Source organism: Pseudopodoces humilis, chromosome 22, assembly GCF_049639895.1.
Source record: "Pseudopodoces humilis isolate 2021_Gansu_Grassland_sample_001 chromosome 22, ASM4963989v1, whole genome shotgun sequence".
NCBI lineage: Eukaryota > Metazoa > Chordata > Aves > Passeriformes > Paridae > Pseudopodoces > Pseudopodoces humilis.
The window spans coordinates 3,770,050-3,790,127 of NC_142221.1; the positions used below are offsets into that span (position 1 = coordinate 3,770,050).

At 47.8% G+C, this 20,078-nt stretch overlaps 1 protein-coding gene across 3 annotated transcripts; it reads right to left on the reverse strand.

Annotated features, from left to right (window-relative positions):
- Positions 1 to 699: 699 nt before the first annotated feature.
- On the reverse strand, positions 700 to 19,896 carry ADAMTS13 (ADAM metallopeptidase with thrombospondin type 1 motif 13). 3 transcript variants are annotated; one of them, XM_088065641.1, is made up of 29 exons: positions 19,701 to 19,896; positions 19,313 to 19,379; positions 18,191 to 18,474; positions 17,901 to 18,045; positions 17,409 to 17,545; positions 16,714 to 16,797; positions 16,512 to 16,636; positions 16,103 to 16,249; positions 15,615 to 15,752; positions 14,944 to 15,094; positions 14,227 to 14,331; positions 13,645 to 13,796; positions 13,481 to 13,544; positions 12,840 to 12,966; positions 12,342 to 12,490; positions 10,865 to 10,985; positions 10,149 to 10,229; positions 9,717 to 9,898; positions 9,158 to 9,293; positions 7,465 to 7,594; positions 6,659 to 6,848; positions 6,303 to 6,420; positions 5,859 to 5,988; positions 4,799 to 5,003; positions 4,015 to 4,312; positions 3,372 to 3,518; positions 2,728 to 2,904; positions 2,221 to 2,405; positions 700 to 1,936 (listed from the first exon to the last, which is right to left on the reverse strand). In XM_088065641.1, exons 1-29 carry the CDS (start codon positions 19,764 to 19,766, stop codon positions 1,778 to 1,780), a joined length of 4,200 nt encoding a protein of 1,399 aa, XP_087921767.1. In that variant the 5' UTR covers positions 19,767 to 19,896; the 3' UTR covers positions 700 to 1,777. The 3 variants fall into 3 exon arrangements, with proteins under 3 accessions (XP_087921767.1, XP_087921769.1, XP_014113499.2); XM_088065643.1 differs by having other exon boundaries at positions 6,303 to 6,417; positions 17,409 to 17,548; XM_014258024.2 differs by having other exon boundaries at positions 17,409 to 17,548.
- Positions 19,897 to 20,078: the final 182 nt, after the last annotated feature.

Here is a 20,078-nt window from a genome sequence, read left to right on the forward strand (position 1 = left end):
CAGCAATGGGTCGTGTTAAACAGGCAAGCCAGTGTTTGCTTTTCCAGCAAGGGAAACGGGAATCCTCACACTCACGGGAGCTTTTGCAGAATTCTGCTCTGCAGATAATTGGGTTGCACTCCCCTTATCTGACTGGAATCAGGTTTTCTCCCTAGAAATGGGAGCAGAAGTAGCACTTTGCAAGTAAATGCCCCAGCTGGCAGCCTGGTGGTGTCCAAATGGGCCAGGGGAACACCCTGAACTCTCCGGAATTATGAAGGCAACAGCTGCATTTTGTGCAGATTCCCATGGAACACAAGCAGAGCCCAGCTCTGCACAGTCGATCTGGAACAATAAATAGCAGAGAGACTTGGGATCCAGAGCAGAGTAGGAAGACAGATCCCATCTGCTAAAAGGTTACAAAAAGGGGATTAAGGAAAGGATGTCTTTTCATTACTATCTCCTGTCAGACAGGAAATGAAGGCCCAGGGCCTGCATCACCCACGCACTGCAGAGGGATAGCTGATGTATCCAGCTCCTCGAGGATCTCCCTTCAGGAACCTATTTTCTGGCTCTTCCAGGAATGGAACGTAAATCTGGAGGCTGGCAAGCAGAAAACTCCCAGGTTTAACCAGCAAACAAACAGCTATTAATTAAGAAGAGTATTTGTGGTCATAGAAGGATGTCAGAGAATCCAACTGAGAGAAAGCAGGAGCAGGATTAAAACTGCCCTGGCAGAACCATTTATTGCATCCAGCATGAAGAGCAAGTGCAGATGTGTCCAGCCAGGCTCCAGGTACAGAAAAGACCCTTTTAAGCAATATATTGTGATTTTGAGGAGGACGACAGGTTTGGACCAAAGCACAGCCCATTATTCAAGATACAAAAAAATGAATAACCTAAAAAAATACATTTAAATGAAACTTGTGTGAATATTTGCCACTGCTCTAAAATCACTCTTCCTGCCACAGCTTGTCCATGCAGCCTCAACCACAGTTCTTGTCAAATGAAGATAGAGACTGATAGCACAGCTACTGTTCTTATCTGAGAAGTCAGACCTGGCATCAAACCTGGCAAGAAGAGACAGAATTCTTTTTTTTCCTCACAGAAAAAAAGTGGTGGTATCACTGTCAGATATCCAACAGTAGAACCACAGGAGGGGTGGCTGGGGAGTGACCTCAGGATGTCATTTAGTCCTCCCACATAAAGCCAGCTGTCACCAGGGCTTGCCCAGGCCAGCAGTGCCTCAGCTCAGCCAGCTTCTGAAAACATTCAAGCTTTGAGTGACCTGTCCAAGGGTGGCACTGCCCACCCCACACATCTCCTTGTGCTGGCAATTTATCCTCATACACATCTTCACCTTCTTCATTCCATTCCAGAACTTCACTGTGCCTCAGTTTTGAGGGGCATTTACACTGCAAGAGAGTGAATTTAATGGCTAAAACATTGCTTGTGGTGTACAGAGGTTTATACTGGAACAGCAAGAAATCAAATGACTCTCCTAAACAGTCCCACCACACTACAGAGGCAGCACCTTGACACTCCAGTGCCCAAGTCACCCCCTGCAGATATGTAACCTGCATTAATGCCAACCAAATCAGTCAGGAAATCCATATGAGGAAGATTTGCTAAATATTTGGGGGTTACATGTCTTTTGTATGATCTTTATCAAGAGTGAGATCCCAAAGGAGTCAGCAGATGTTCTTATTCAACAGATGAGGAAGCAGTTTCAAGAAGATTAAATATGTGCTGTGAGCGGGCAGCAGTGACTAACTGAGCCTTCCTCGGGGCAGAGCTTTTATTTGGGCTCAATAGCATGGTATTCAGCCCAGAAATGGGTTCTGTGATCCTTAACATTTTCATGGAACTCAATTTCAGCTTGGCTTCCTGTTGACTGCCACAGGAATTGCTGCTTCCCATGGAACACCACTGTCTTCATGGTGCTGACATCTCGGACCTGCAGGAAGAGAAACCAAACCATTTTATCTCAGCAGGCTACACATTGAAATAAGTACCTAAAAAATACTGGAGACTTGCAGACTGGTCACTCAGGGAAAAAGCTGTGCTACCAAGGTTAGAAGAAATACAGTAGATATCAGAAATTCTCATTCCCATCTACATTTACACAAGAGAGATCAGAGTCCCTGATCTGTGACTGAACTGTGCATCTGGGTGGAAATCTCTAATGGAGATGGGTTTTTCTTCATCCAAATCATTCCACTGGGGTTCCTGCCTCCTCACCAGGATGTAGTTGAAGTGTGTCTGGTTGCCCTCAAGGCCCAGGTCAGTGTTGAGGGCACGGATGGAGATGCGCTGCCGCGGAGCCACCGTGATGAAAGTCCGACACACGACCTCCTGCCTCTCATCAGGCAACTGCACAGGAGTCACTATTTCACCCTGGGGGCCAAACAGCTGCTGGTCACAGTCTGACAGGGCAAAGGGAGAAGAGAAGATGGCTTAGAGGGGTAACCCAGCACCTCCAAGAGAGAAATCATTTAAATTAAACACAGGCAGAACAGTCTCTTTAGGGATTTTCATCTGGGAACCTTCAAGCATCAGCAAACACCTGTGGGGGGATTTGCTTTAAAACAAAGGGGGAGACCACAATTAATACTGATTCCAACACTCCTCAAGAAGGGTAGTTGCTAAAAATGAATCAAGGTTTCCATAGATTTCCATAGGCAACCACCATTCATGGAGTCCTGTGGGCCTTAATCTAAAGCAAGAGCAAAACTTTCAGTACAGTACCTTGGTAATATTTTTTGGTTGCAGTTCTGCTGTTGTACTGCAGAATGACCCCATTTCCTGGCAGCACAACACGCTGTTTCACAATCAGTGTGTTGGTTCTGGAATTTATCAGTGACAGAGGGAGCTTCCTGCAGCCTGTCCGCCACATCATTCGCCCAGAAAACAGCAGGACCTCACCTGGAACAGATGAGCACAGAGCCTAGAAATGCTTTTATTTTAACTAAAAGCCACAGTCTGTCCTATACAGGTCTGGAATCAAGTAATTTCTGCATCTTGTTTCTATCTTATCAAAATCTGTCATGAGAATAGGCCAGTTAACTAATCTAACTGCTGATTCCAGCTAGAGGGTACATTTTAGTTTTATAACAGGCCAAAACAAGCATCTTCCTTAACCCCATAAGCTCCTTTCATCTCATATCTACCAACAAAACAGGTAAGAAACCACTGTGTGAGGAGAGGACAAGCAGCATCTTCATTTTGTTCCATCTGGCAACAACTTGGTGGACCAGAAAAACTCGGTAAAACGGTTTCAGAGATTAGAGAGGCTCTGGGGAAGGCAGAGCTTTTCAAGGCACAGAAAAGGTGCAGTTTGAGATGCAGCTTTGCTAAAGGGCCAGGCTGGATCCTAGATCTCCAGGCAGTACCTGCACTGCAGTTGAGGGAACTCTCCAGGATGGTGACCAAGATCTCCTCCCTCAGGGGACGCCCGATGGCCACCGTGCAGTCCCTGCTCTCCGTGCCTGTCATGTTGATGATGCCAGTGGCACTGAGAAAGAGGTTTCCACACACACCTGCACAGTGGATACAGGTGAGAAACACACCCAGAAGGAACCACAGGAATACAATTCCCTTTGTGGCACAATGAATAGGTAAGGTCACATATTCTGGGTAAAGCACAGGAAGAGTCACAGAATCCCAGAACCACAGAATATCCTGAGTTGGAAGGGACCCACAAGGGTCATGGAATCCAGCTCCTGGCCCTGCTCAGGACTACCCCAGGAATAACAGATGTGATCACATCACATCTCATGTGCCTGAGAGTGTTGCTTAAACACTCCCTGAAGTCTTGAGCTGCTGTCCCACAGGCTCCCAAGTCAAAAGAGTTTTGGGAAGCACAGGGAAGAGAGTCACTGTTCCTAGCTCGGGTAACACGGACGTGCTGGAACACGTCTGGGTTTTCCCTCCCAGCCAGATGTATTCCCTCCCATGCTCCTGTCCCTGTCTGGCAGCAGGATCACCACAGCCCAGCTGCACACAAGAAGCTCCTTTTGGCCACGTCCTCCTCACCTCGACCGGACTCTGTCTGCTCCCAGGGCCCAGCAGACAGAGGGACATCCAGGTCCTTGTGTCTGTGCTCTGTGGCAGCTGCAGCTGTTGTCAGCTGTGTGGCTGGTGTCACTGGCTGCAGCTCTGGCCCAGGGGACAGGGTCCCCTCCTGCTCAGGACAGGGCCCTGTGGAGCAGCCACGCACCACGAGGGCCTTGGGGAAGTGCCGGCAGAAAAGGGGGTTCACGGGCTTGCGGGTCAGAGAGCTGAGGCAGAAATCCTGCCTGGTCTGAATGCCATTTCCACAGGATGTTGAACACTGCAACAAACAAGAAGAACAAACCCACAGGCTTTTTCCCCTGCATTCCAGTTGGTATTTGGAAATAAATGCATTGATAAGCTCATGCATGATCTGTGAGAGGCTCACTGATGCTCTTCTACAATTTGCCCTCGTCAGTGCTCTTGTTCCATCAGCTATAAGATGCCCCACCTTCCAGGGGACCTTCCAAACTATATATTTAAATTGCAGAACCACTTCCTAAAAAAATCCCAAAATATCTGCATTCCAGGGGAAAACATGCCAAAACCATTTCTAAGCTGCAGCCAAAACTTTAGCTGAGGAAGGTGGGAAGCAAACCTACAGCTGCTAAACACAGGGCAGTGGAAAGGATGGAAAAGATCCCTGGAAAGAGTTTAGCATTTCTGTGGGAAGCCAACAGACAAGGCAGAAGTTGTTAATTCTCTCCTGCAGCCTCCAGGGAAGGGAAGAGCTGGAAAACTGCTGCATCTGGAGGGGAGCAGGTACCTCTGACCACTCGCTGAAGCTCCACTCGTAAGAGCACGCTCGGATGACACAGGGGACACTGGTGAGGGGCTTCTCTGCCACAGGGCACAAATGTTCCTCCTGCAAGACCTCCTGGCCATGGAGGAGCTGCACACAGGTGACCAGCTGCACTGCTAAGCCCAGCCCACAGCTGGAGGAGCAGGGCCCAGCTGGGGTTACCTTCCACCTGACAGGGCAGGGAGGACAAAAAGTGAGTTAGTGATGAATCCCCACCCTGTCTCTCACTGCAGAAAAGGCACTGCAGTTCCCTCACCCTTCCTCCTTCTTCATCCTCTGCCCCACATGGTCTATGGTACTTGGTACACTTGGTCCAGCCTGGAGCAGGTTTGGAGTTGGATACAGAGGGCATTCCCATTTTTTCCAGAAGCCTACAGATTTCAAATCCACACTGGATCTTACTCTGTGTCCATCACTGCCCTCCCCAGGGTGACACACACAGGCTTAACTGCAGAAACAATCTTATCTCCCATCAAAACACACACACCACTGAACTCTCAGATCAGGATCAGACCCAGAGGCCCTGGGAGTGACATCATGAAAAGTTCCAGTAGCTTTCCAACCCCAACAACAAATAGGGCAAGGCAAGCTCACCACAAATCTTAAGGAAAGGGCAATGCATTTCTTTCAGTTTTCAGAGCAGCTGTTCCAGATTCTGAGAGTATTTAATTCTTGCCACTTTTCTTGATGCTCTGTGGAAACTGTACAGCTGGCAAATGTGTCACCACCTCTTGCAGCTATGGATTTGTTCCTGCTTCTCCAGAGTAATAAGGGATCGAGAGATTTTCAGTTTTTCTCTGGACTCAGCTTCTGAGGACTACACTTATTTCTGTCTGAGATGTACCAGCCCAGGAAAGACTCTGAGTTTGTTGAGTATGGAGCAGTGCTACAGTTTTTGCAGCTGGCTGTGCTTCCAAAGAAGGGGAGAAGAAGGTGGATAAAAGCCTGACCCTTTACCATGTCCCTGCAGATGGAGAAAGGAAAAACCCCTCACTGTCTCATTATCTCCTGGTCACTGCTTTACCTTGGTGGGCAGGGGTTGAGATCACAGACTTCGACCCTGCTCTCTGGCTTTGGCACTGGCTGACAGTTTTCCTCCTGGGTTTCTTCTTTGGTGTCAAAAGCCACACAAACATAGTGCAGATGAGTCTTACCTAAGGAAGGAAAGCAATCTGACTGCATGGTTTGGATGAAAGTGAAAATAGGTCAGAAGTGTCACAGCTGTGTGTACAAAACAAACTCTGCCCAAGCCATGGCACTCACTGCACTCATCCCCCCAGCCCTGAAGCACAGCAGCAGCCAGACCACCCTCTAAATTTTTCTGTCTGAGACTGTTCCAAAAAAATCGTGACCACAGCTACACTTAGAACTGTAGAGGGGGAAAGACCAGGTGGGCCCCAAGGTTCCCAGGCACTGAACTCACAGCTACAGCCAAGCAACATTTCCCTGCAGCACAGCAAGGCCTCACCTCTCCCACAGGAGACAGAACACTCCCCAGCTACAGGGCTCCAGACATACACAGTCCGATTTTCCAGCTGGACATGCCCAAGTGACTCCAGAGGCTGAAGTAAGTGTGCATCTTCCTCCTCAGAACAGAGCAAAAAACAGCTGCCCTAAACAAACCACCACGATGAACTGAGGAATCCAGCAGCATAATTAAAGAGGGACAGAGCTGTCTAAAGTGACAGGATGGATTTTTAACAGGGCAGAGCAGTGATGAAAACCACACTCCAGGCTCCAGGAGTGAGCTGGTGGTTCTTAACTGTTGGATAAAAGTGCAAAGCTCCCAGTGAGGTTCCTGAAAAGCCAAGCCAGCAAACTCACTTTGTCCCAGCCCAAAGGGCAGACATTGACCACACACGGCACAAAGGAGAGGGGTTTTTCTTCTCCTGGGCACAAGCTGTCATCCACCACAGTCTCCAGGCCATCACGGGACTGCACACAGGTCAGGTTCTGCCTGACAACTCCAGTCCCACAGACAGCAGAGCATTCACCTCTCTGAGACGTCTTCCACCTAAACAGGAGGCAATGGCATCACCCCACTGCCCATCTGGATCAGGGAGGTTTTTCACTCAGGCCACTGGCTACAGAAATGGATCATGCAGAGTATTCAGCTCCTCTGTTTCAAAAGCCTTGTCTGGATGTGACTGAGAGGACAATTTAAGTCCTTTCACTGACTTTCAAGGACCAAAAGCACCTAAGCTAAGGGGCTCACAGTGCAATCTCTTTTTACTGAACACTAAAATGTCTCTGAGGGCAATGTCTGGGCAAGCTTGGCCCTTGGTCTTCCTTCCTGAATAATCAACACAAAGGTCAACCCTCTTTCTTGCAACATCTTAGAAAGAATGTGAGAGGCATCTTCTTCTGGCCATACCCTCAAAGTATCTTCATTTAGCAGGTTACTGTAAAACACTGAATGGCTACTTCCAATTCCTTCAGCTGACATCTCAATTATCTCATAGGACCAGGAAAGGCAGAATGAGGTTTAGGATCTGCTGCCCCATTATAATTAGGAGGAAACTACTTCATACTTCTCTTTTTTCTTTTTGACCTTGCACAGCACAAATACAGAGCCTGGGTTAAGTGGCAGAGAAAAGCAGGAATTGATCTGAGCTCCCAGGAACACCAACCTGTAGAGGCACGGCTCCATGGCACAGGGCCTGTGCTCTGGGAGGGGCTGTGGCAGCTCCAGACACCACTGATCCTCTGTTACTTCATTCTTGGTCTGATCAAAGCACACATGAGCCACTGGCTGCACCCCTGGGACACAAAAGGAAAAGTGAACAAAGTGAACAGCTCCCCTCTGCTATGGAAGGAAGGTGCAGTGATTTTGCTTTACTCAATCATCTGGGTAAGAAAATGTGGTGTATGGGAACTCAGACTTCCTGTAAACACACAAACCCCTTCTTTGTGATATAATCTCCCTCAAGAGTTTTAAAGTGATTTTTCAAGGTGAGCACCCCAGCAGAAGAGAAGTTTGATTGATAACCCACTGCCAAAATAGAAAGGTTGCTCTAAACTGGCCATTTGAAAGAACAAGGATATCAATCATAATTGGGAACAAATTTTTTCTAATGATCTGACTGATGAGGGACAGCAAATAAGTTCTAGGAGGGAGTTGGTTTTAAATGCCATTGTGTAGAAGTGACCAGGTAATATCATCACACAGCCCTCGTGCTCAAACAGCACCAACCTCCTCAAAGGCAGCAGCAGCAGCCAAAACCAGAGGCACTGAGAGAGAAACTGGAGACTTCCAGTGCCTGCAGCAGGCAAGGAATGAAACATTCACAAGCTATAAAGAAGATTTTTAACAATAATGAACATAAAAAGCAAAGTAGATGAAAACTCAAATAAATTACAAGCAAAGGTTAAAGGAGTCTCCTTTCAGTGAATGGTTTACAAGGAGAGCCAGGCATTCCTGAATCTCAAGCAGCATGACCCTGAGCACCAAAAGTCCAGAATCCATCAGCAGCCTTATGTTTGCTCTACCCTCCTTCTTTTCAAATAGTGACTATTGCTAAGGAGGGCCTGTGCATCACTTTCAGCTCTCAAGGTGCAATTTCAGCCCTGATTCCCAACTTTCTGTTATTTTAAGTCCCAAGTTTCTCATTCTTTTTTCTGTTTGTGGCTGCATTAGCTGGAGGCTCTGGAGCATTTTGAGCTCTTTACTTCAGGGTTTCAGCAGTCAGTTCACCTGGGGGAAAAGCTGGAGAAAAGCTCTCCAGGCATAACTAGTTGTGTAGATTGACTTCCATAAATATTCATTAATGCATTTTCTAAATCCTTTTCACAGAAGTCTTGAGAGGCCTGACAGTGTCATCTGAATTATCTGCTAAACAAGATGTCAGGCCATCTATCAGAGAGAACTGTTACAATCTGCATTATGATTACTTCAGGGAGACAGAAAGGATTAGCCATGCCACAGGAACAGAATTCTAAGAAGGAAGTTTCATAATTAGCTCTGAGGCTTTAGTTAGACACCAGATACCCCTTTGGTCTCAGACTTCTGATGTTTAGCCAACTTCAAATTAGAGTCTTCAATAACTTTGAAAAATCTGAGAAAATTATTTAGTCTTAAAACCTAGAGTTCAGTTAAAACCTATTTAAAAATCCTCTCAATGACCAAACATTTTCAGTATCATTTTGATGATTCAGCTCATTTGCTGATATCTTAATTTAATTCAAAAGCTCCACCACTTTTTCCTTTGATTCTGTCAAATACTAGCAACTGCAGCAAACATTTCCAGCAACCTGCTTTGAAATTCAGTTCAGACCAAAGCAGAAGTCTCCATAAAAACTAAAGACTGAGTGCTGCTGCCTCACCTTCCCCACAGGTCACTGAACATGGGCCCTCCTGAGGAATCCACAGATAGGTCAGGTTCTCCCTGGGGACAAAGTAGCTGAAGGTGATGGATGGGTTGGTGGCATTGCCATATTCTTTTGTGTACCTCCTGTAGACCTGGGAAAGAAAAAACTGTGGTCAATGCACAAGAAAACTTGGATTTATTTCTTAGGATGGAGGAAGGAGAAGCCAGTCTCCCTTCTTCTCATCCAATCCTGATCCTCACTGCAATGCTTCAGTCCCAGCCAGATGCAGTCAGAGCATCCACCCTGTGAATTCTGGGCACTGAAAGTGATTAAGCCAAGCAGAAGGTTTAACTCAGTGTGGTTTTCCCCACACAATCACCCCCAGACCTGCAGGAAGCCTGTGGGCAGCCAACCCCCCCAAGAAAAGCAATACTATCATTCTTCAGCGAACATCATCTCCCCTAGCCTTGGACTCAAAGTCACCTGAATCCACCACACCTGGGTTCTGCAGCAAAGCCACCCAAACCAGGACACTTCTGACCGGCCCCCTTCCAACTCCACTGCTTTAATTCACCTGTATTTCAATTTCTTCCTGTGTTGGCCCATCCACGTGGATTTCCTCCAGGCTTGGCAGGTTGTCCTGGGTGAGGAACACTTGGTATTTGATCTGCTTGTCCTCCAGAACTGACGGGTAGGTGACATTCAGTGAGATTCTTCCTTTTCCAGCCACCACATACTCTCCTTTAACCTTCACAGCTGGAGAGGCCAGAGGAGCAGTGAGGTTAAGAGACACAATGTGGTCACCAGGATCCCCAGCTGCTGGCTGCCCACTTGGTAGGAACCAGTTTGATCCAAGTTTGGCATCCCATGGAGCGTGGCTCCGACAGCTTCCCACTGGAGAGCATCCCCCAAGCAAACTGCAGCACCAAAAATTCCATTTCTTTTGTTTGCACAAGCTCCTGTCAGCCCTGCCTGTATCTCCCCCTCTCCTTTTCATTCCACTCACCCAGGTGTGTGAAGAGAGGCCTCCTGTTGGTGACATGGACCGAGGTGGTGTTGTAGGGCAGGGACAGAAATGTCACATACTCTGGAAGGGTGGAAAGGAGAAAGATGTAGTCACCTTCCACCACTGAAACTCTGTGGGAAAGGATGGGGATTGCAGCTCAACTCCTAAATTCACCCTGACCCTGCTCCTTGTCTTGAACACAGTGATGGTGACACAGCAAACACAACTGAGCTGCACTGTGTTCTGTTCTCACATTTCTTTGAGAAATGGTTTCATTTGGGTTTTGTTGGTTCTTTGCTAGTATCTCTACATGAGACTGCAAGAGCCAGACCAGTTCCCAAATTTAACATCTCATGGACAACACTCTCAAGGACATGGTGGGACTGGTGGGCTGTACTGTGCAGGGCCAATGATCCTTGTGGATCCCTTCTGATCTGGTATATTTATGATTCTGTGATCTGATATCACCCCCAGCTCCCAACAATGTACAGGACTTCCCAAACAGTTACATTTCTGATCCGCATCCAGATAATTACAACAAAAAAAGGTTTTCTGCCTACTTCCCTGAGCACTGACCACCCAAAATCCATCTCCATACCCTCCACCAAATAAAATCAAGCAGAAACAGAAGGGAGAAGTCACATACAGAAGATTTGGAACACTGACTGCACACAAACAGCACCACAAAGCAGAGCCTGAGGGGGAGGACTACACACCTTTAGCTTTCCCTTCTGTGTAGGATCCACTCACTTTGGTGCAAGTGGAGTTATCACCCCCACAGACCTTGCAGGAATCCATGGCCTTCCTGGAGCCCATCTGGCCATCACACCCGAATGCCTGAGCAGAGGGGAGAGTCCGTCAGCCTGGACTATTCTGAGAAAACAAGCCAACAAAAGCAACTTTGCCTGAGTTCCTGAAATTGCCCTTTCCATTTGGAATTTGGATTTAGGAAGACAACAAAGGAAAAGATGTGTTTGTACCTAGAGCTGTCACTGGACAGCAGCGTGCAAAGCCAGAGACTGGGAGGTCTTAGCTGAGAGCACAAGTCTCAGTAACTTGACATTTTCTTTCCCATGAGAAGCAGTCCAAAAAATCTCTCCTGTGATCTAAGCCCAAAGCTCTGTGCTCACTTTTACAAACTCTTTCCAGAGGGAGGGAGGAAGGGAGGAAAAAACAAGAACCCAAGAGAACCCTAAACATGAATGGCAGGTTCTAAAGGAATCTTTAGCTCCCCAAACTCCAAAGCCAAACCTAGCTCAAATCACTTCAGTCCCATGGAACTCAGAAGACAGATTCTAACCCCATTCCCACGAACAAGACTAATTTACACAAAGCTACAGGAGGATCTCAGCAGGCTTAACAGCAAAACATGTGCAACTGCTGAATTTATGCTGGAGCCGCTGATCCCAGGCTTTGGAAGCTGCCATAACATGCATATTTATCACTGCTGCCAGTAAAACAGCCAAAATCAGAACAGGTTGTGCTTACACCATCTGCTGTTCATGGGGGGAAACACTTCACAAAACATCATGAGCACGAGGATAATGAGAAAAACATAAAATTTACGAAGAGTATTCTGGGAATGTAAAGAAACAACAGAACACATCCACCCAGGTCAGCACAGAGTAGTTCCTAAAATGCAGACAGTGCGGGGGAGCTGTATCCAAGGTCATCAGGAAAGAATGCCTTCCTCAGGTCCAACCCAGAAAAAACTCCAGAAGTCATACCTCAGTTCTGATCAGCAATACTCCAAAAATCAATCTGTGATCCCCAGGTTTTGCTCCTTATCTTGCCATTGACTCAGTGATTCAAGTCATGGAACTCCCCTCCAAGACAGTCAGCATTTCATGGGGCTAATTACAGCAGGCAAGCTGAGGAGCTAATGATGTCTCCTCCACCAATACATAAACCAATTGCTTCTTGGCTTAGGGATGAATAGCCCTGTGTGTTTGCATAATTATTTGCATAATTTGTTAATTATGATTAACAGAATGCCTTATCTAGAGGGCATTGGATGGACAGACAGAACAGTAGATTTCTGGACTCCATCCAACACATCAAGAACAAAACTCTCTTCTGAGAAGAGCTCGCTCTGCTGTTTGGGACACTGTGTTTTTTCCTAGCACGCTTTCCCCTGACTTCTTTGGTGCAGATCACCTGTCAGGGACTCACCTGGACTCCCAAGTCACTTACTCTGCATCTCCCCATCACACAGAGATGGAGATCCCTGTGGTGCTCCGTGTCATCCTGCTCACACCTGGTTCCATCCAGGAAACTGTCCCCGCGGCTCACCATGAACTCCTTGCCCACAGCCCTGCACATGTGCTTGCAGAGCAGGTCCCCTGGAACAAGCAGGCACAAGGAAGGAGTTACTCTTTCAGGAAGGCACATGGCTGCTCATCAAGCAATGGGAAAAAACCCAGAGGGGCTGTGAACTGCCATCCCTGAAGTGTCCAAGGTTGGGTTGGATGGGGCTTGGAGCAACCTGGGATAGTGAAAGATGTCCCTGCCATGGTGGGATGGGATGAGTTTTAAAGCCCCTTCCAACCATTCTGGGATTCTGTGATCTCTCAGAAAGCACCCAGGCTTCATGTGGAAACTGAAACACGGAGTGAAAGAGCCTTTCATTCCAAAGTACAGACAGGTCCATGAGCAGTCCCTGCACAAACTGAGGTTCCAGACATTCTTTACCTTTGGCAAAGCCAACAGCAGAGGTCCAGGTATAAAAGGATGGTGTTTCTACATCAAGGTACAGTGGCTTTAAATTTGTTGCTACACATTGTTCAGCCATGAAGTCCTGCTGGGTCATCAGACAGGCCTGGATCCAGAGAGATAATTGTGTAAGGAAAGGAAGAGACTGAGCACTGACATTTAACCCTCTAGCTAAAGGCAAAGAACACAGTGGCTGGTGAGTAAAACACCCAAACAACTGCAAAGAAAGAAAACCACTTTAAAGGGAGACTGCAGGATCTGAAGAGAATTGTGCTTGGAAGCTGATCTCTTTGCAATTGATACAAAATAAATAAATAAGGAAAACAGGAACAATACAAGAAAGTCTCTCTGAAGAAAACCATCATTGTGAGTCACTATTTTCTCAGCATCAGTCCTGCTATGGGGACATAGAGAAAATGTTTCATTATATGTGAACAATGCTATTAAATAATCCTGCTGCCTTCCATGGCACAAATACCTCTCCTGCTGTCAGACAGATGGAAGCTGTACACCAGATCTTTACCAGAGAAGTCAGCCGTGGGAAGGACAGTCACAAAACACCCAGCCCTCAAAGGGTCCAACAGTAAGAGAGAAGTTCAGGTGATGCTGAGCTCCATTACCTGTGTATTGCACATCTCTGCTTGCATGCTGGTACCGTGGCACTCCTGCCCCCCAAAAGCAGGCCTGGAAATGACAGAATTCTTCAACAGAGGCAGGTTTGTCCCAAGCACAGAGGAAGACTCAGTCCCAAGGCCCTGGGCACAGCCAGGTCCCCACATCTCACCTGGGGTTGTTACAGAAGCGCTGCCTCAGCACCACTCCCCCGCCGCAGCTGCGGGAGCAGGGGGAGAGGGGGCTCCAGGCAGACCAGTGCCCATGGACCACAGTCATGGGGTTCAGGTCCTCCAGAGAGCTGCACTGACCCTTGGAGCACCACTAGGACCAAGAACACACAGAACTGGCAGCAGTGAACACAGCATGGCTGGGATCTAAAAGGTTGGCATAAGTCCCCATCTTTGGCAGGCCGGTAACAGAGAATCCCAAGGTGAATGAGGCACCATCCCACAACAGGATGAAGAGTCCCCTTTCTAATTAGGGACTAACATGAGGCTGGGGTCAAAGCAATGAGCATGCAGGTAATTTGAAATAGGACAGCTCAGATATCAGGCTACAGAACTGCAAAGCAACTCCAGAGACAAAGACAAGGTGGAAGGATCAAGATCAGGACATAACAGTACCAGTTTAGGACTGGTTTTAGCTCCCTGGCCAAGGGGCAGTGAGTGCCAGGTACCTTCCAGACACTGACAAAGTTTTGCTGTCTGAGCTCCACAGCCCCCACACCCACTCCTGGTGGGAGCCTGCTTACCTTGTTGAACCCACACTCAGTTCCATCCAGGAGGGGAACCAGAAGCCGAGTACAGCTGGATTTGTCTGCTGGTTGTACATGGCATGAGAGAACTTTGCAGATGTCCTGGTGTGACAAGAAAATCAGGGAGTTCAGGGAGTCACGCTCAACAACACAGCAGTCCCAAAGATCTAAACAGTGCATGTGCCAGGTTTCCTCCCAGACACCCAACAATGTGAGGTCCTTCATTTTTCCTGCTATTGGGAAAAAGCTGTGGGCAAAAGATCATCACTGTAGTGATCACCAGCTGTAACAACAGAAGATGATCAACTCAAGCAATTAAAGTTTCACCCACCTTAGTGTTTCCTCATTAACAAAACATGTCCAGATGGCAGCTATTAAACATGCTGTGTTTCCCAGACAAAGGGATTTGAGTCGTGGCAGGGAAGCTGGAGGAATCCAGTGAACAAGAATTCCCCAAGGCAGGACCCTGAGTGGGTGCACACTGCACTGTCAGCTATGCACAACAGCACCTAACTGTGCAAACCTTATAGGAGATTTATGTGGAGGAAGGGAGTGATGGAGAGAAGGGAAACATTTTGAAAGCTATGCCAAGAAATCTCTGGCACAAAAGCATCTTCAATCCCTTCAGAAAAAAAATGCTGCCAGCCCCTTCTCCTGAATTTTGGCTCCTGAACATTTCCCTGCTGCCCTTAGAAAGACAAACTTTCTACCTACAACACTGCTGTCAGCGAAGGTGCAAGCTGTGGCCACACTCCCAAAGGCTATTTTACATTGCTCATCTGCTCCGTAGTACAAGCCAGGCTTCCACCCCGGGATGCTGCCATCCATGTCCGGCAGGTCATTCAAGCAGCTTGTTTGGCCTGTACTGATAGAAACATGAGGAATAACACTTTCCCAGCTGTGGGTAGTGAGGACAAGGACATGTTTGCAAACTTGTGGTGAGTTTCACTCTGGGAGTTGGCTGCTGCTTTCCCAGACAACACATGCTTGTTGTGGGCTGGGATGGTTTTAGTTGCTGCAGCTGCCTGGAGATGCTCGCAGCTCCCTGCTGCTGGAGTTCTATCCCATTCCTCTCCTGCACCCAGCCAGCACAGCCTGCAGTGCCTGTCTGAGCCTGGATGCTCTGATGTTGTAAATAAAATGTTCAGGCTGCTGAGCCAGTGCCTGAGAAATCCAATCCGGTCCAGGCACGTCAGGCACCAACCGAAGTCACTTCCAACTACGTGAAGCAAAAACTGGGTTTAACCTCAGCAGCAAGTGCTAAGAAATAAACAAACCCCAAGCTTTTCACTGTTCCTCATTTTTCAATAAATTTTTTATCCTTTGAGGTTTTTCTCTCCTAAGCTCCCAGCATAAAGAACTGAAGAACTCAACCATTCCCTTACCTGACAAGGGTCAGGAACTGCTCCCGACTGCACGGAGACCAGGTGAGGTCGATGTTGTTGTTGTTGTTTCCTGCTGAGCCCATGATGTAACCACTGCTGCTGCACAGATTCCCCTCTCCATCGTGGGCAATGCCAAGACTGTAACAGAAACAGCACAGAGCCCTGAGAAGAAACCCAGAGGCTGGATTCCCTCAGAGCCTCCCTTCTCTAAGCGAGGACTGAGCTCCCTCTGCAGCCCTTCCTTCTACTGTTGTCACAAAGGCTTTATCTCCTCTTTGCAGCTTCTAATTGTCACAGGACATGCAGGAATGCAGGAAATGCAAGGAAATCTTTCCAGAATAATCCATGATAATGACCCAAAGGTATAGAATAATCCATGGGAAATTACCTTTTATGACCTTTAGGTCCTTTTGCTTCTTTCCTTAAACTGGAGGATGTTTTTTACCTGAATAAAACCTACTGGGCTGCTCTGGCAATTTCCTGCTGACCTGTGCCCAATCTCATGGGCTATGGTGACTCCAAGGTCAAAGCCAGTGTCCTGGGTAATGACACAGCTCCAGAAGGAGGAGCAGACTCCCCCTAACTGAGTCACTCCACGAAGCTCCTTGTTTCCATCAGGCAACTCCAGGTCAAACCTAAAGTAAGGGAGAATTAGAAAGGAAAGAGCAAAGAACCCCCACAGCTAAAAAAGTCAGGTCTAGACATTCAGCTGAATTTATCTCAGCTTTCCTGGTCTAGCCTTGCCAGCTATCTAACTTTTCTTTTGACATGGGTGCCCACTGCTCAAATTTTATGATGATTCCACATTAAAAAATCCAAATGTCCTCAGACAAGCAGAACTGAATAAAACGACCTAATCCTATTTCCCAATCCCTCCCAGGGCAGGGAGCTCAGCACCTGGTGATGTAGAGGACAATGTCAGCATGCTGGGGGTCAGAGTCATTCTGGGGGTTCACCTTCTTGCTCCACTCACAGACACTGATGAGGGAGGAGGTGATGTTGGCTGTGATGTTCACCTCTGCCTGGAGGGAAGGCACACGTTGGCACATTCCAAACAGCTCTGGGCTTGGACAACACTCAGACTCAGTCTTCCCCTTACCTCAGGTTCTCTCAAAACCAGCATTTGCATGAGGTGAACTCTGAAATGAGCCCCCAGTGAGGCATCTCTGAGCAGCTCTGCTCCCTGAGAAGAGACAGAGAGGATTCAATAAACAAAGGGCCTTGGGGACTCCCTGCTCCCAAAAACTGGGCTGCACTCATTAAAAGGTAACTACAACACTAACATATGCACTGCAAATGTGAATAAATCTGTCAGGAGATGAGAAGTGGTTGGATTTGTCAGATACTCTGAAGCAGCGAGAAGAACCTGCATGAAATGTTTCATAGGGTAGAGTGAATGCTAAAGAGTTTTCTGTAGTACACACACAGAAAAATTCTTAATAATAGCAAAAAAGAGACATGACAATTCTGCAATAGAAATAAGAGTGAAATGCAAAATATGAGACTGATTCAGTGGATTTAGCTTAATCCCACTGAAAGCAACAGGGTGAGAAAACTCTTTACCCGAGTTGCAACATTAGTAATGAAATTAGGAGCTACATTTTCTACATGGATTTTAAATCCTCTAAGATCTTCTTTTACTCATGTAGCTCCTTGTACAAGAGAATCTGGGGAATCTCATGCCCAGGGAAGCACAGAGGAATGCCCTGACATGAACTCTGTACCAGGGACAGGTAACCCCAAACACCCTGAGGTCCTGCCTGTGACAGGATCCCAAACAGAGAAGCCACTCACAATGTTCAGGTTGGCCAGGACATATCGCTCCGTGTCCTCTTTGTGGTACAAATAAACATCTGGCCCTGCCACCACCATCAGCTCCAGATGTTTGACAGCTGCCTCAGCCCTCTTGTGCAGGCGAGGAGGAGCCCACCCTGCTAGACAGCACAAAGGGACACCAGGAGGTTCAAATGCACCATAAAAGGTCCTACAGATCACTCCCTCTCCCCAAAGGCTGCAATAACTCAGTTGCAAGTCCACTTCTCCAGGGGCTTGCTCAGCTTTCCCACTTCTGTTGGTGTCTTTCACCTGTCAGCAGCTTTAACAACACACCTGTGCTACAACAAATAAATAACAACCACACACATCAAAGGCAGACCTTGCTGAGGTGAGAAACATTTTCAAGCCCAGTCGTGTATTTGTAAACAAATTTTTCCTCTGAGCCCATGGAAGCAATCCCACCACCAGGAGACAGCTTTTCCAGGAGGGCTCCCTGCCCATGGCCGTTACCTCTGGCTGGCTTTGCCTCTCTTGCAGCACTTTTGAAGAGGATGTGGGGGCTGGAGAAGCCAAGGTCCCTCAGCAGAGCTACATCTTTGCTCCTGACTGGCCTGATGTGAATCTCCTCACCCTCACCCACGGTGACGACTCCTTGCTGAAGCAGATAAAATTCCACCTCTGAGTTATTCCAAAGATATTTGCTATCCATGGAGATGGCAAAGATTTATTCAGTGGACGGTTCACACACGTTTGGTGCACCAAGCTGCCGCCCTCCGAAGGCTCTTTCAGCTCATACTCACCAGCTGCCCTCCACAGTAAGTGACTCTGCTCCTGGCCCCAGGAGGCTGCAGGGGTTTTCCACCTGCAAAGCAGTTTTCTGGGAATCTCTTCAGTAAAACAAAGGAAGAGTTCACCACCTGGCTGCTCAAAAAGGAGGAGGAAAGGAGGGCATGCTCCTCTAGGAATTCAAAGGCATAGAGCTGGCCCCAGGCCTGGATGGAGCAATGCTGGACCCGACAGGGCCTCAGCCCAAAATGTTCTTCTTTACAAGGGCAAGTTGGCTCAGCCACAACAAACTCAGGTACTGAAAGAAATGAGACAAGACCAGAAGCAGGGGAGCAGTTATGAGAAACAATGATACACAAAAACCCAACGTAAGGCCTATTTCCCCAGGAAAAATACCCTACAGAGGACAACAGGGGCCTCTTGGGGTCATGGTGTCAACAGCTAGAGAATGTCTGTGCTTTTGTGTATTCCAAAGTGAGGATAATCTGACTGGGAACATGCAACAGAAACTGGGACTGAATTTAATGGAGCTTTTGCTGTCTCAATAAGGAGAACAGTTCATCTAAAAAAGGCTGAGACAGTTTTGTTCCTGCAGATTTTAACTGTTACTGAGTGGGAATGAATTATCACATTGGGACAAAGACACTGGGATGAGCACTAGGTGAACTCACAAGGAGACACCACCCTTCCTTTAGGGATTTGAGACTTCAAAACATATCTTAATTCTGAACTACCAACAATACAGAATTCAAACCTCTTTGTACACTTATTAAAAAACAAAACAAAACAAAACAAAACAAAACTAACAAGTCTTTAAAGTTACCCTTAGTCTAAAGCTTTTGTCAGAAGATCTGTTAATTTCATGGAAAAACACCAATACAGAGAATGGGGACTGCAGCAGAAATGTGCAAAGAGATTGAACACATCTCCTTCAGTGGATTTTAAATTCAGACACATCCCTTCATCCACTCTCACACTGAAACCCAGATTGTCTCGCTTGCCCTGGGACTCAGAAACACCAAATGCTGCCCAGATCAGGGATTGTTACTCAGTGTTGTTAGAACTGCCGAGCACACGGGATTAGGAACCAGCTGTCAGACGCGTTCCGAACTGAGGAAGGACTGAACCCTGCATACCATCAGGCACTGAGCTGGTTCCAAAGTAAGACAAAACACCTTCCGCATCCAGAGCACCGAGGAATTTCTGCAAGAAGAAGAAGAGCTTTACATTTTTTTCACGAAAAACAAATGGACACAAGACTATCCCTTCGCTGGACCGAAGGTGGAAGGAACGTCAGCAAACAGCTCAGCAAGTCCCAGCGCCAAGGTTTACACTGCGCTAAGCACGGGCTGCACAAAACAGCTTTATCTTCGTGATTAGCAAGCTCGGACGGAGTTTGGCTTAGAACCTTGTGCTCTCTTGTCCTTTTTCTTTCTTTCTTTATGTTTTTTTTAATTTTTTTTTTAGCTTTTCTGAGAAGCAGGGCAGCGTTCCTGGAAGGGCCGTGCAGGAGGTCAGACTCACCTCAGGAAGCCAGCACAGCCCCAGCGGGAGCACGGCGAGCGCCCGCAGCGCCAAGCTGACGGTCATGCCGGAGGAACCGCGCTCTCCGAGCCCAGCAGAAAGAGTTTTCTGCCCAAGGCATCACGTGGAGCGGAAGGGAAGAGCAAAAACAGCCTTTGAGCAAACAGCCTTTGAGCAAACACGCTCGGAGCGGGGCCGCGGGGGGCCGCATCGGCAGCTGGAGCGCGGCCGCCCTTGCGCAATGTCCGCGGCTTCTCCAGAGCCAGCCCCGGCAGACCAAGGGCCGGCTCGGGGGCCGTGTGGCCCTGGGGACACACCCGAGTGGAGGGGTCACCCCGCGACCCCCCGGAACACCGGAACCGCTCCCCCCCGCCCCGG